We start from the raw sequence: 16,618 nt of genomic DNA, 5'->3' as shown, positions 1-16,618 counted from the left end.
TGAAGTAAAAGAAAGTAGGAGGTAGATCCATCAATCACATACAGGGGGTGTTGATGACAGTTTTGTGGCTGGCAGACACTGTAATTGCATATCATTAACTGCAGAAGCTCCAGTTTGAGGACCTAGCTAGCTGTTTGCAGGGCCTGCGATGACATCAACTGGTAAACCTGTCTTCTCTAATGCATTTCTGCTCATTTGACACATCTAACATGCACTCTAAAGACAGACAAATGTTCTGGAAGTGAGGGTGAGGCTATTTTAGAGTGCCCAAGCTGAGTTTGTTTTTCTCTCTGGTTTCTATGATCTGAACCGATATGCCCAAGCACTTGGGGTCATTAGATAGTAGTCCGATTCATTTCGGGTGTGTTTTACGGTCCTGTGGCAGCCTAGGGCAGTCTCTCACAGACAGTCAGAGAGGTTGAGGGGTCTATTCAGGGCACAGAGTGAGAGCTGATGGATTCCCATGCCTGTTTTCTTGTTTACAGCTGCACTGGCAGATATGTAGCGTGTTCACCAGGCCCCCTTTCTTGCCGACAAATTCCTCCCAGATTAAGCAACAGTGCTCTGCCTTCGCGTCTAGTGGATCTTGCATTCCTTGGACAATGACAAACAGATCTAGGCTGGATTCTTCCTTTGCCCGCTGTCTCTTAAATTAAAACTGAATGGTCGTGTCACTGCTCCAACACTATAGGGTTGAATGAACTTGTTTTCTTGGCATGTTAACAGCGAATTGGTATGGTTGCTCTGGCAACTGCAAAAGTGAATGAACGCATAATTTTGACATCACTGAACGCTTCATATAATGAGACAAATGACACATTAGAAGCGATTTCAGTGTCTTGGGCTGTTTTCACACTTTATTTGATTTTGATTTGCTTGATCCGAACCATAGTCAATTAAAAAATTGCTGTATACAATATAATAAACATAAAAATAATTTAAATGAAATAATTTCATTTTTTAAAAAATCAATTCATTACATATATAATTTAATGCTCATTTTTTTCATTACCTATGGCTTGGACTGAGCAAATCAAATATTTCTTTTTTAAATAAAATAAATGGATTTAATTTTTTAAAATTAAATTAATTTATTATATTTTTATTATATTCATTATACTATATGCACTGTAAATTGCCTAATATAGTGTTTAATAATTTCAGATCAGAAAACTGATTTCAGACTGTCAAACTGACTTGAGTCCACAACAGAATCTCTAGTGTGAAAATATCATTTAAAAAAAAAGATCTTTTCATTTTTAAAAGAATAGTTCACCCAAAAATGAAAAGAGGATATTTTGAAGAACCAAACAGTTGTTGGTCCCCATTGACTTCCATAGTAGGAAAATAAATACTATGGAAGTTAATGGGGACCATCAACTTTGATTATCAGCATTCTTCAAAATATCTTCTTTTATGTTCAACATAAGAAAAAAAAAACTCACACAGGTTTGGAACGACATGAGGGTGAGTAAATGATGACAACATTTTCATTTTTGGGTGAATTATCCCTTTAACTTGAATATATTTGTTGGTAATATCCAGTATGCTTTTTTCAGCTCTGAATCTTCTTGTTGAAGGATGTCGATCCTGAATGAGTCACAAACTAATCTTGGTTTATGCATTTCAGCGGTTTGATTGGCCTTTGTATACACCCTATTTATTCACTTCTTCCATTGTGTGAACAAAATTGTGCAAACAGAAAATTTTACAATAAATCTTCATTTATTCTCCTGTCATCTTATCGTTGCAAAATAAACGCTAACAGAATGATCTGGTCTTATATCACATTGAAAGGGTTTATTTTGTGATAATTACCTGATGACTGTACATTATCCCACTTAATAAATGTTGACAAATTATTTATTTTGTGAGAAAAACGAGATTGATGAATGCACAAGAGGCACGAAACTAGCACAGCGTGATCCACTATACAGTCTAGCAGTTGCACACTAAAATATTTGACCTTAAAATTGACCAATCACAATTGAGTATTTCAGAGAGCCATGTAGGAATAATAAATAACAGTCTTCGGTGCAAATTTTCAGCCACTCACCCAGTATTTAGAGATTTTTGCCTTCTAAAATACAGGTTATGCAGGCAAAGTGGCACATTATGTGTTTTTTCTCAAAAGAGTGGAGCATGAATTCATAAAACTCTCTCACCATTAGAGGCTGTAAATAGTTTCAGCGTTCAGTCAGTCTTGTTACAGTGGACTTCAAAGGCCAAGAAGCCCCTGGCACAGCTTACGTTCATGCCTGAACTATGAGGCTTCTTTCTCATTTGCTTAAACGCTTTGGTATTTTTTCAGACACTAAACCGCCTTTGTGCAGTGTCATATTTGGCAGACATTAACAGCCTTTGTTCTGACCTTTGCATGGCCACGTATAATTGATAACGTCCATGTTTAGGAGATGTGTCGCAGACTATCATTTAATACAGTGCTGATTTGCATTAAAATTATTTTCCGGAGAAAAGTGTTTCCTTATGCGTAAATGAGGATTTGTTTAAACAAACAGGCAATCCTAAAAGCGACTGTTTTATCATTAGCTTACCGTGACAAGCTTTCACTGTTTGAATATTACCAGTGAAGGTTTTCTGGGTGTTAGCAGATTTGCTCCATAAAATGTGTTTTCTTTTGCAGGTGGGAATGTTTGCCTGGCGGTGCACTTCATGAAACGACACGTCAACCTGAGATGCATTATCAGGCAGCACTACAGAGGTAGTTTATTTCCTCTTCTCATTGACTAAAGAAGACTGGTTTGAGTATTTCTTTCCACATTAAGTTGACTCATGAAACAGATGATTGTATCAGGAGCACCTGTGTTGTTATTAGTTCGTACAGCTGTCAGGCTCAGTCGGAGGTCACTGTCTGGATCGTTTTTATTTTGGAAAAAGTCAGCTGAAATATGTTCACTTAGTTGGCAACTCAGAACATGATTCCAATGCGTTTTATGCAGAACTTGTAGTTTCAAGTCAAATGTATAGAGAGAAAGTTCTTTGCAGAAACCACCCATTATATCTGGCTAGACAATTGCACTCCGTCCTAATAGAGACAGAGCTCAACAAATATTTGAGACTACAGCCAAGTCCACCCGAGCCTGGCTTGACAGCAGCTCACAGGGAAAATGTGGTTTGCTTATCATAGTAAACAAGTTCAGACTAAAGCTTCACTGTATCTTTAGAGATATAGCATGTCAGACTCTGAAGGGAATTACAGTCATCATTCTACATGATTTGTGTTTAACATGCCTCAAAAAAATAGAAACTAATTAGAAGCATACAGACTAATAAGGCTGTCCGGTATAGATTATTTTAAGTGATCTAGGAAAAACAAAAAGAAGGAAAAGTAACTGACCAACAATTTGCTTGGCCTTCGTTTTTCAAGCTAAATTTGGCCAAGTTTGAAGGAACTAAACCGGAATACATCAAACAATGTGGTTTGTTTTACTTATATCAAGTTACATATTTGAAACTTTATTGACTGAGGGGCAGTGGGGACGTGAAGTTTACATTCAACTTTATGGCAGCTTAGCCATTTTCTTAAAAACAACAAAGCTTTTTCAACATTTCCCATGAAGAGGGCATTGAGGTCATTTTAAGCTGTTGATGCTCTTCTCGTCTTAGTGGTTTCACTCCCATTTTATACTTCAGATGTGTGTGAGAATTTTATATGAATATCATGCATATTTTCGTCTCCCCTCCCATTTCACCCTTTGTTTCAAAGGGAAAATTTACTGTATATAATATTGTGCTAAATGGCTTCCACATCACTTTAGCTACAACTCCATCTTTATTTTTGTTTGACCTTTACAGAGTTGCGTGTGTTTCCTGAGCGTGTTGTAGTGTGTGCCAGTCCTCCAGAGAATTCTGCACTTCCCAGTGGAAATCTGAACCTGGATGTGGTAAGAGCTGCTTATGTTATAAAATAATGTTTATAATCAGTGTTGGAGAAGCTACTTTGAAACTAGCTTGCCAAGCTATACTCTACTTAAATAGATTTAGTTAAACTACTGTCAGATGACCTTCTTTAAAAAGAGTTGGCTACAACAAAAGTGTCTATCTGTATAGAAGCTCTTTAAAGGGGCAAACTGATTTTATTCTGTGGACAGTCTGTATTCTCCAGCTATTATATAAGTTTTCCAGTTATTCTCCAGCTCTTTATATAATGTATAAAGAATGTAAGAAAATGTAGTACATGTGTCTTTAATGTATGCTGTTTCTCAGTCTTGAGCCCATTCTCTGCGAACACCATGAAGTGGGTTCTGGACTCATGTAGTTAATTCCTATGCGTTTGGTTCTCCCCTCTCGCTTATTATGGGGCAGCAAAAGAGTAGTTGGATGGGGCTTATTGGTAAGACTCTTTTTACTCTATACTGCTCTCTGAGGTGGACCACTAAATGCCTTTGGCCTAAGATGTTGATCTCTGGGGCCTTATTTATAAATTGCTCATACGATTGGATTTGATCCTAAATACCATAGCAATTAATTCAACATTGTTTATGAAAATGTAAAGATAAATACTGCAGGCAGTAACAACACACATTATTATGCACAAAGGAATAGCATTTTAACTGTTTTTTTAAGAATTACATCACTGAAATTAGTTGTTATATTAATGATTTCTTTAAAATAATATTACTACACACATGTTGTACAGAAACTGGTCCAAGAGTGTGCATATTATCTAGATAATATACGATTTCCGAACCATCTATAGGAAAAGCTAATGATGTGAAATTCTGTAAATATATTAAATAGATTTTAAAGCATGAGTGCTGCAAATATCACATTCATGTGGACGATTTGCTACTTGTTTTGTTTCAGTGTTTTTACATGTTTTTAAAATGCTGTCAAGTGAAGATAACTCCAATTTGAACAATGTGTTTAAAGACCCCTAAGTTCTGTAAAATTCTCGATCTAGCTCAGGGGTGGCCCTTCCAGGTCACTTTCCTTCAGAGTTTAGCTCCAACTCTAATCAAACACACCTGAACCAGCTAATCATTGTCTTCAAGACTACTAGAAAGCTACAGGCAGGTGAGTTTTATCAGGGTTGGATCAAATCTCTGCAGGAAAGTGGCCTGGAAGGGCCAAGTTTGCCCATCACTGATCTAACTAGTCTTGAAATCAAGAATTTGTCTTTTGTATGTGCCCCCTAAGAAATGCATCTGATTATCTTTAAACCTATATGACTTACTTTCTTACTTTCTTTCTTTCATTCAGGTAGTGCCCTGATGATTCGATGTTTAAAAAAGTAGTTTTGTTAGAGTTATTCATCTTGATGCTACAGTAGGAAATTGAATGCAGGATACTTATTCTGAAATCATGAGTCGCATCACTGGTACACTATGTATTTTGCTTTGGAAACAAGACCACAGTTTTACTTGGCTCACACACATGCCCTCTTACTCACCCACTTTTATGGCAACAGTTGTGTGTGGGGCTGAAGACTGATTTGGTTCAACAGGATACTCAGTGGTAGGATCTCTGGAGCCATGAATGTCCAAGTGAAAGCATCCTTGATCAGACTTCCTGCTGTGTGTCCAGAGTACTTATCTGTTGTGTCTCCGCCCCAGTCAGATCTTCTTCAAATCTTTTCATGTCCACTTCTTCCCTGTGAGTCTCTCTCGGTTGATCCTACTCTATCTTCCAATAGAATGCTGGGAAATGCGCACAGAGCCGCCCACCTTGGGTGGACATCAAGGACGAAGACAGTCTTCCATCTGTCCTGCCATTAATGTCGGTACTTTTTCGAGTTGAATCATTTGCCATTGTTTTTCTTTGAGACGTTTTCTTTCAGCCCTTTTTTCCTGCGTTGCTTTGGCTTTCAATGAAAGCAAGAATTGTAATAATTTGAGTGAAGTTATCCAGTTTGACAGTGAAAAGTTCACATTGTGTAACCGCTTTTCCAGTTCAGGGAAGCAGGGCCCTTGTTTTTGCATTCCCCTCGTCAGGATGTGGTTCTCTGTGCTTGTATATGCTGCGAGGAAGGGTTAGCAGGAGCTTGCGGTGGTGCTCTCGCTATTTGGCAGTTTGGAGGAGAGAGTGCATCAGGAGAATGAGCTAGAGTTTCTCTCATCATGACAAAACAATTATTTCAGTTGCTCCGCTCTAATTTGTCACTGGGATCCTTATCCTACAGTTTCTTTCTTTCTCTTTTTTGCTTAAAGTTAGCCAGGAAAGTTATGAATTTTAATAAGAAATGCGGCTCAGCTGTATGAGTCACATACGATGCAGAATTTCAATTTGAAAATGATAATGGCTCGGTGAATTTGTTCTTCCAGTGTTGTCATATGTTTATGGCGAGTTTCTCTCACCGCAGAGCTTGACAGTCAGAGTCTGAATGACGCCACATGTTTTGAGGCAGTTTGGGAATTTGTCTGTGGTCCTTCCATTTGATTTAGAGCTCAGTTTGCAAAACATAGTTTATATCAACCGCACAGGGCTGCCATAACACCTATCCAAAGGTCACAAGGTTACACTCCGATATAACGTGTGGTTTCTTGCAGCAAGAGAGCGTGTGAAAATGATATGTGGTAGGTACTATGTGCAAAGTCACCAGTTCAAACTCTGGAAGGGCTGTTTCATGAACTGGAAGGTGACTTGTATCACTGTCAGAACAAGATTAACGGTTCCTTGAGTGATTCACATCCTGTGGTGTGGTCTAAAGTGGGTAGAACGGGAAGGATCCTTCACTGTTGCGTAGCTAAGAAGCGATGGGGGTGCAGTGCACAGTCAGCACAGAATCACGTCATCACAACTGAGACGGCAGGCGTCTCTTCCTTTTCCTTTTAATGCACTTCCTGAAACTCCTTGAGAAGGTTTCTAGCAGATTGTCCTTACTGTAAATTGGGTCTGTGTTTGGTCACAAATCATACTGTACACTAGTGTTTGAGAGTTTTGAACATTTGAGTTGGAATTTACACTACAGTCTAAGTTAGGGATTGGAATCATGGATTTTATTGATTCTTCTTAACCTTTAATTAAAAAAGTACCTTTTGTTTACTCACCCTAATGTCACTCCAAACCTGTTTCTGTGGACCATAAAAGAAGATATTTTGAAAAATTTGTCTGTACAATAATATCCATAGTGTCAAATGTTGTTTAAACTCCACTGACTTTCAAAAAAGATAAGAGAGTTTTGTATTTTGATGTTGCCGCATCTGTACATCTGGATGTGTGCTGGAAGAATGGGAAAGATAGCAGCCTTGTAATGACGCGGCGGATCAAAGCTCAGCCAGGCAGATGTGTTTTTACAGCCTCCTCTTCTTTGGGGAGAGCTACAGTGTTTATGGACATAACTTTATCCTTTCTTTGTTCATCTCCTATCTCAGTCTCTCACTGTTTCCAACAGCAAGCCACAGAACACTGTCATTTCAAGAGCTTCTTGGCCCTCACAAACTCATTGTCACCTAATCTGGTTTTTCTCCACAGAAACAAAGAGATGGATTTCTAGAGTGGTTATGTTTTATGAATACTCTTCATGTCAGTGCTCTGGTTTAGATGGCTGGAGCGTTGTTCTGACAGGTACTTACAGAAGACATACACCATTTATGTCTTTTATGACTAAAAGAAGAGTAAACTAAAAGTTTCTTCTGGCATTCATAGAATAGGCAAATGTTCTTCCTCATGTTCTTTGTGTAGGTGACATGCATTATGCAACTACAGTCCAAGCTGTAGTTTCTCTCTAATTAGTTTTTTGGCCTTGGTCTTGCTGTGGTTTACAGAAATTTTGTTCAGATGACCAACTGAAACAAAGTTCCCGATTAAGCAAGCCTGTGTCATGTTAGACTCAAGACTCCCCAAAGGCATCATCTCTGTGATGACAGCAATGTTACGCAATGTTGTCAATATTCAAACTTTCCATGATTGTAAAAAAATTAAATAAAAATGTGTGGGTGCTGCTGTGGTATACTTTAGCGTCTCCAAACATTAATGTTCACATTATTCATAGTAGATGGATCTCATGGCTAGTGAATGAACAAGGTACAAGCTAAAGTTATTGACCAATCAGAAGCCAAGATCTGTTTTATATAATGTTTTTTTTATGTACTTTAATATTATCCAAGCTTCTTATGCTTAAATTCCCACTCTGCTGCATTCAGATAGAATGAATAGAAGTGAATGAGACAGTCTAGTGTGACCGCATCTTTACTCATCATAACTACTGTACAGTACACTTGTTGCCGGGACAGTCCTCTTAGGGAAATCTACAGTAGAGTTAAGTGCTTTTGCTCAAGGGCATTATGGTCACACAAATTCCAGTACACAGATCTCTCCCTGACTGATCTTTGTCCTGATCCGTAACTGCACCTCCACTACCCACACTGTGGGCCTCCAGGTGCTTGTGTAACAGTGATCTGCCTAATGGCTAATGAGTCCAGGTCACATGACTAACGGTACATATTTGTTTGTTTACTAGTACAGATGAGCCGTTGTAAGGGTGTCCACGAAGCGTGCCAGCGCTTACAGCTCATTATGTAGGATTGAGCTTATGGAAATGTAAAGGGTGAATGAATCTTGAGTCAAAACTGACTCATTTCCTTTTATAAATGACTTGTAGTTGATAGAAGTAACTTTCTAGCTTATTTACAACAATCATTTAGTGTAAAGACATAAATAGATGCTATTTAAGTGTTTATGTCAAGGGTATATGGCCTGCATTCCTCCTTACTGGATTCTGCATGAATTTCTTTCACTTTTAACTTAGAGGTTATATGCAATGAACACACCTTTTGTAACTGTAGAGGTCATTAGAGCTCTGACATTGTGCCAGATAATAATGTATGTTGAGTCTGTATTATTAGGGCTCTACTGATTATAAATGTTGATCAGATTAATTGCATGATACGTCATTTATTAAGTGAATGATAAGTAATCACGTGTACTCAATATATTTTAAGTAAATTCCCAAATGAAGATCATTTTATTGTGCCAGAAATGTTTATTTTATTTAAAATTTAATTTACATTTTTATTCATTTGCATGGTTACAGGATTTTTTTCAGATGTATTTGAAAGTCTCATTTTTTAAATCAGAAAATACAGTAAAAACGATAACATTGTGAAATATTACTACAATTTAAAATCATTTTCTATTTTAAAATATATAAGTGATGGCAGAACTAAATTTTCATCAGCCATTACTCCAGACTTCAGTGTCAATTCTAAAATCGTTCTAATATGCTGATTTGGTGCTCAAGAAAACTTATTATCAATATTGAAAACAAACATTTCTTAATATTTTTGTGGAAACTGTTATACATAATACATTTTTTTCAGAATTCTTTGATTAATAGAAAGTTCAAAAGAACAACATTTATTTGAAATTGAATTATTTTGTAACAGTGTCTTTACTGTAACTTTGATGACTTTAATGCATCTTTGTTGAATAAATGTATGAATATCTTCAAAAAGAAAAAAAAGTGTTAATGACACCAAACTTTTGAGCGGTAGTATAACTTCACTAAATTCACATGTAAATTGACATCCTTAATTATATTTTCATTAGGGCTGGGCGAAACTATTTTACTGATAAATTCGCGGTGCAGCGCTGACAAGAAGTTTCTGTTCACGTCACGTGTGTGCGTCTGTGAGAGAGACTGGAGAAAGAAAGCATGATTTCAGGTGTATTACAGTACCACGAGAGCTAAAGAGAGCAGACTGCTCAGTGCGCTTTCGAATCGCTCTCGCGGATGATCGATCTGCGCCGCACCTCTTCTAGTCGAACACACCGGCAAGTGCTGCAGGCTTATTGGCTCACTGACGCTGATGAGATTAACCCCTTAGGTATCGAAATTTGGTACCGAACGACGAGACGTTTTTCGATACTCGATGGTATCGAGGCAATTCGGTCGGTGCCTAAAAAGTATCGAACTCGATACCCAGCCCTAATTTTCATAGATATTCCCTGTTCCCATAGACACATTGAATTGTGCCTTCTTTCACTCTATTAACTTTCTGACATCATTTTTTTTTCTTAGCATCTTTCTCTTTCCCTTGTTCTTCTTTGAAGCCCAGCAAAGTGCATAAGAGAATTGCTTCATGGGAGAGTTTCTCTGGGAAAGAAACACTGCTCCATTGTTGCTGTCTCTTTCATCTGTTTTCCAAAGGTTTGTAAAATGCATATGAAGGTATTAAAATTCAAATGTTCTTCCTCCCCTATCCTCCATGTTTTTGTCGAGCGTGTGTATGTGTGCTGTACCGTTCACGCTCACTGGGTATGTTTATTTTCAGTGGACATATCGTTAGTGAGTATGGGTGTGTTTCTGTGCACTAGTGTGTCTGGATATCCCCCTAAAAACCGTCCAGTCTTGGTTGCAGTGGGCGGAGGGACGTGGTAAGTTGGGGGGAGTTTGTGTGTGTGTGTAGGAGAGAGTTTGACAGACGGTGGTCATGGATGGAACACAATCTACAGATGAGACAGCAGCTTGCTTGCTCTGGCTTTGGAAATGGATTGTTTTTAAACATTAGCGGCCCACGTTGCAACATGATTTCCTATGAATACTTGTCTCTGTGGGTGGACACACACCGCAGAGAGTCTCTTGGGTTCTTGTAGACTCTGTTTTCTCATATCTTCCCATGCATTACCCTTCCCTGCACCTTAAAGTGAACCTTCCCACTAGTTATTGATCAGCCCATTTAGAGTGAAGCAGCACTGATTTATGTGTAGTCCTGCTAAACCTGCTGGTTTCAAACAGCTTGTGGGAAAAGAGCTTTGACGGGATTGGCTCTTTCTGTCTGTGGCTGTGGTTTCCTTCCATGTTTTTTTTGTGTGACTTATGGGTCATATACCGGTAGACATGATAAACTGGTAGAAACTTGACAAACTGTATAAATGTTTTATTATTGTTTCTGTTGCGGTTATGTTCTTGTGAGGTGTTGTGTTATCACAAAAGTTTATACTGTTCATGCATTTTTGCCAGTTTAATGTTTCAAGTGATTTTAATCCATTCAAGCGCAATGAGATGCAAAAGAATTCAATTCGATACTCACGCATTATTGTTTTTGGCAATTTTGCCATTATAACCTTATTTCTAGCAAAAATAACGTAATTGTGAAAAGAGACTTATATTGTGATGAAAGACTTTGGCCATATTGCCAACTAGTGTGAATTTTGGACATAAAATGCACATAAAAACATACACTTGCAAAAAAAAAAAATTAGAAAATTAGATCAAAAATTCATGTGATTCAAATAAAATTAGCACAAAGCATCTCAAATTTTGCTTGGGCATTCTGAAATGTCAAAATGATTTGCTGCTGTTAACTTCCCAGAGCTGTTTGACAAACTCCCAGACACAAGGCATCTGCTGTTGATTGCTAGTAAAAGTTCATCTGCACTTTTTTTTAGAGTGTTTTGCTCTAAACCGCAAATAGTTTATTGCATTTACTAAAAGACCCACCGTGGCTTCCATTTCTATTTAGCACCAATTTTCCCATAAGAAATTATTTTGTTGTCTTGACATGGGAAACGCTGCATTGTTTGCAAATAAAAGTACATTTATGCATTTGGCAGATACTTTTATCCAAAGCATCTCTCAAGGTTTAAGTTTAAGGTTACTTTTTTCTGTTCATGCATTTCCTGAGAATTGAACCCATGACCTTGGCATTGCTAATGCCATACTATACTGTTTGAGCTACAGGAGTACAAATAAATAAAGACTTGGCTTGCAACAAAGATCTTATCTTGTGAGATTTTATAATACTTTTGTCTTCATTTAATATTAAACAAAAGAGCATAGCAATACTAGTCATCTGACAGGTTGTGCCACAGTCACATGCTGCAGGATATTTAGAAAAGTAATCAAAAAGTAATCAAATGTAATCAGTTACATTACTTTAATAAAGTAATTGAAAAGTTACACTACTTATTACATTTTAAGTATGGTAACTTGTAATCTGTAACCTATTACATTTCCAAAGTAACCTTCCTGCTTGCAGTAGGTGCACCTTCCTTGATTCATCCACTTATTGATGAACTCATTCAGCATGACTTGCTCACAACGCCTCAGCGCAAAGATTAACAAAATGGATAGCGGGTCAGTCTGTCTTCCTTGTTTCCATTTATATTTGTTGTATTGTTGTTGACATCACAGTCACATGCACTGTAGGGTAACCTACAACCTTTTGGTTATCATCCCATATATTTATCCACTAGGCCACAACACTTTTCTCTATAAAACAAGGCATTAAGTATGGGTATATAGAGGCCTCTTCTTCAGGCCAGCGTCTGTGCACTTCATATGAAACACATCCCTCTGCAATTTCCTCATTTCGCTCTAATGACTTGACGGACCTTGTGCTTATCTGGCTGCTTGCTCCTAAAATAGAACTAATAGCCTATATATCTTGAACCTGTTCAGAGGCCGGTTGGTAAACCTACACTTTTATGAAATCCAATCAGTTTGGACTGGAATGATTGTTTTGTGTCAGTTAATCGCAGTTCAATGATCCTGTGCCCCTAAAGACTGCGGACACAAGCACCTGCTCTGTTCTTGCTCAGTGAAGGATTGTTCTGTTGATAGAGCTTCATTAGGACTGTTGAAGGTGTATGTTGGTGGGATTCAATAAGCTGCTTCGTCTCTTTATTCTTCTCAGAGCTGCCCGGTTAAGCATGGCTAGTACTAAAACAAGGACTTCAAAGTGTTTGTCAAACTATTCAGGTGGTCAAGCCAGGTCGTAATGAACACACACACACACACACAGAGTTTTAAATAACTACAAAAAATGTTTTGCTCAATGAGAGTGTATTTACTGATCTCTTAGCTTGAGTCTCAAATCTGCCACACATCAGCATTTAAAAGGCATGTTTTTATGTGATTCTTAGTATCAATTTTAATACCACAACAAACATAAAGATGTAACACATTCAACCAAATTGGTACTTTTGACATTATTTATATTAACACACAAACACATAAAATATACAATATGCACAAGCAAAAAAAAAAGCAAAGCCGCAATAAAGCAAATATTTATATTTTGATAAGCATGATCAGAAATTTGATGACCAAGACAGAGAAAAGGGAAAAAAGAGAGCTTCCTCTGAATACTGGCAGTTCAACACAAGCTTGTGTTTTTGCTTGGTCTCTTGGGTATGGCCGTCAAAACAAAACATCCCATGGATTTGTTCCCATGGCTACACCAAATATAGTTAATTCATGTCAGTACAATGGACTTCTCTTAGAGTCCTTTAAAACAACAAAAACAAATAATTGACTTCATAGTTTCTGTCAGGTATTGAGAGAGTAGCTCTGTTCCAAGACCTAATGAGATGCCTACATAGACAACATCTAATGAATGATAAATTGATTTATATTGAAGATTTATTTCCACCATCTCGAATTTAAAGATTTAAATTGAAATTTTTTTGTCTCAACAGAGTGAACCAAGCCATTCAAAGTATTTTTCTGGCTCTGGCGAGATGATAGATCCATTACCCATCTCCACAGCAACAAAAAGAGCCATTCTTCAGAAGATGTAAGTACTGTTCTGATATACCTTGCGGTGATCCATCTACATCTTCATGTAACCTTTCCTTATTCCTCCAGTGCCAGGCAGGCTAAAGTCCAACCCCAACAACGCCAAGATGATCAAGCGGACAAAGCTGAGAAGGGGTCTTCTGAAGCATGTCATCCTGTCACCATATCGTCTAGCAGCTTTCTCACGGGTGAGTCATTGGAGGAAGGGAAAGCCGTGTTGTCATCTAAATTAAGTAACAGTAAAAAGATCACCGAACCACATCTTGACACTACCGGTCCGAAGAGACGACCACGGACCCCAAGTAGCTCAGGAGAAGACGCTGACCGCCAAAAGACAAAAAGATCTCGTCTTGGAGAGCCTGCAGCGTCAAGCGATTCCAACAATCCCTCTTCTGACGTTGCCGCTGCAGACTCCGTTTGCAGTCCCCAGCCTGAGATTTCACAGACTAACCAAAGCGGGCTGGCTGCAAGTTTGAGAGGCCTATCCGTCAAACCCGTATCCTCTGGCTTCTCTATTAGTTCCAGATCTGTCGCCAGAGAGGGAAGGAAGGGGGGTGAGCCCAGAACATCCCGATTACGCCGGCTCAAGAAGTCCTGAGGGGCGCAGCGGCATAGAACGAGAGAGGATGTCTGACGCCACCACGATGGATGTTACAGTACACACTTCTACTGTAATACTGTCTGTCAGCGGCGGTTGCACAAGAGTTCACCACACACAGTCTCTGCACATACAGTACTTCCTTTCTCCCTTTAAAGTAAAAAACACAAAACTGCTCAAACGCTTGAATTAGATTACCAAGAAGCTCTCAAATATTTGAATCGACTCCACTAGCAACAACTTAAAAGGAACTCAAGCAAACAGTAACTTCACTCTAAACAAAAACACAAATGCAGTTTGCGTTTTCGGCGTAAGATTTGTATTTCAGACTAGCGGGAGCCGTTGAGCACACTGTGGCTTCAAGCCCAAATCTCTGGCTCCATCCGTCTGAAATCTCCACTCTTCCAGCTTCAGCTGAGCACATGATTGATTTTGCTGTGTTCTCACATACACCGCGCTCCTTAAGCGATCAGGGGTTTTCACCGTTGGAGCCGACTGTCGTCTCCCTGCGGTTATTATTTGTAAATGTGTTATTGCTTTTCGTAACAGCTAAAAGTCTGCTGCGGGATGACTGACAACGCTATAGAACGCTGTAGTGGCGCTCGCGTCCGATATTTGGCTAATCACGGGTGCAGTCGACATTGATTTAGTGTGTGATGGCAGGATGATTATATGTATGGACATAAATTCGTTGAGTCACATGCTTTATTTTCCAGCCGTGCTTACAAATCACTCAATGTTTATGTATTTAGTATAAAAACGTTATCAGAATATACAAACATTGTGCAGCAATAATCCCATAACGTGGCAGTCGGAATGCTTCTGGTTACAACATATTTCACTGTATATTCTGATGTTATGTCATGAAATTAGAATCGTTAAAGATAGCAAACCATTTGTTCTTAATCAAACGTTTGCATTGAGATACTTGTGAACTAAATGTCCAAGGAATACCTTAAAAACTGAATGCAATCTATTGTACTGCCTTACAATATAACTCATGTTTTACTATTACTTAACCATTAATAATAAAGGAATTCTGATTTCTTGACTTTTAATTATCTAGTGCTCAGATACTGTAACGTTAGAGATCAACCTTTAGCAAATTGAAGCTTAAAAGTTGCGAGGTTAACTGAAGTAGCAACAGATCTTTTCCATATTGTGACTTACATTCAAGTGTAACAGATTACTGAAAAAGAAAAATTTAACGTAGGTTGGGAAAAATTTAGGTCTGTTTATTGGTTGTTAATTAGATTTTGAGATGGGTTGGGTTTTAAGTCGACTAAATGCTTGGAGAAATCCAGCATATATCACCAAGGATAAAATTGAGTTATGACATTTTGATTAAGGCCAGGATAATAACATGCATTTACAAATTAGAATTTTCAGTTTGTCAATTTAAAAAGAACAATTTTAACCATAAAAGAAAATGTCATCAACCCATTCCAAACCCGTTCAACTTCCTTTCTTCTGTGGAACATCAAGAGGAAATTCTGGAGGCTGTGCTGAGCATTCATTTTGAGGTAATTGCAATGAATGGAGATGGATTCTTTCAAGCTTCAGAAATGACACAGAGCGCAATAAAATAATCATAAAAGTTACTTGTGCATTATATCCAAAGTGTTCAGAAGTTATAAAAAGCCTTTGTGTGAGAAACAGACTGAAGTTTAAGTTGTTTTTCACCAATGTTCCTCTGCTGCGACCAAATTGAGTCAGCGAGTTTATCTCGAGTCTGATTCATAAATCATTCAGACAGGTTTTATGAACTGGATCAACTGAGTGATTGAAAAGATGTGACTTACAAGAATGATTCGTTCACAAATTGGACTTATTTCACCAATTATAAGAAAATCTTCAGTGAATGTTCACTTAAATTTCTCACAAATCTATCACATGATTTAGAAGACTTTGAATATAGGGCATGAGTTGTATGAACCACTTTGATGATGTCTTTGTGTTTTTTTTGCACTGTGAAACCTCCAGTCCTCATTCAATATGCATGGGAAACAGCTACCTTACTTATCGAAATGCCTTTTTTGTGTACCACAGAAGAAAGAAAATCATATATGAACAAAACACCTTGAGGGTGAGTAAATGATGACAGAATTTACATGATACATAACTGGAAAACATTGGGAAACCCCTTTTTTCTTCTCATCACCATAAGCTTTGCCTTTTGCCCTGCAGTTATTTTACTGAATACCTCATTCATCATTTAGGGAGGGAAGTTCAGTCGCAGCGTCAGTCTTCACATGTACAGAGTACAATCAGACCCGCACGGCTGTACCACGAAAAGACATTTAGACAGACCTTGTGCCTCACATATCATTACGTCAGCGTAAGAGAGGATTCAGCTCCTCCCAAAGCAGCACAAATCGAAAACAAACATTTAATTTTTCTTTTATACAAAATGTTTAATAAATATAACATTCAAAAAATATTGCCAGGAACAAACTAAAAAACAAATTTACAATAAGGTCAAATATGAACATTGAATATTGCCATGATCTACAAATGTGATAAGCTTGTCAGTTTGG

The 16,618-nt window shown here is 38.0% G+C and overlaps 1 protein-coding gene across 1 annotated transcript in view; it reads left to right on the top strand.

The window, feature by feature from the left end:
- Window positions 1–15,062, top strand: part of LOC107705359 (protein SLX4IP-like) — a 33,864-nt gene extending 18,802 nt beyond the window's left edge. The window contains exons 3-6 of the mRNA XM_016508617.1: window positions 2,645–2,722; window positions 3,817–3,905; window positions 13,384–13,481; window positions 13,553–15,062. Coding sequence (XP_016364103.1) covers window positions 2,645–2,722; window positions 3,817–3,905; window positions 13,384–13,481; window positions 13,553–14,081 — 794 coding nt within the window. The 3' untranslated portion in view covers window positions 14,082–15,062. The remainder of the gene's footprint in view (window positions 1–2,644; window positions 2,723–3,816; window positions 3,906–13,383; window positions 13,482–13,552) is intronic.
- Window positions 15,063–16,618: the final 1,556 nt, after the last annotated feature.

This window comes from Sinocyclocheilus rhinocerous, unplaced genomic scaffold (genome assembly GCF_001515625.1).
Source record: "Sinocyclocheilus rhinocerous isolate Xijiao unplaced genomic scaffold, SAMN03320098_v1.1 scaffold564, whole genome shotgun sequence".
In the NCBI taxonomy this organism is placed as follows: domain Eukaryota; kingdom Metazoa; phylum Chordata; class Actinopteri; order Cypriniformes; family Cyprinidae; genus Sinocyclocheilus; species Sinocyclocheilus rhinocerous.
The sequence above is the reverse complement of the archived record's forward strand: the minus strand, read 5'-3'. Positions and strand labels throughout refer to the sequence as shown.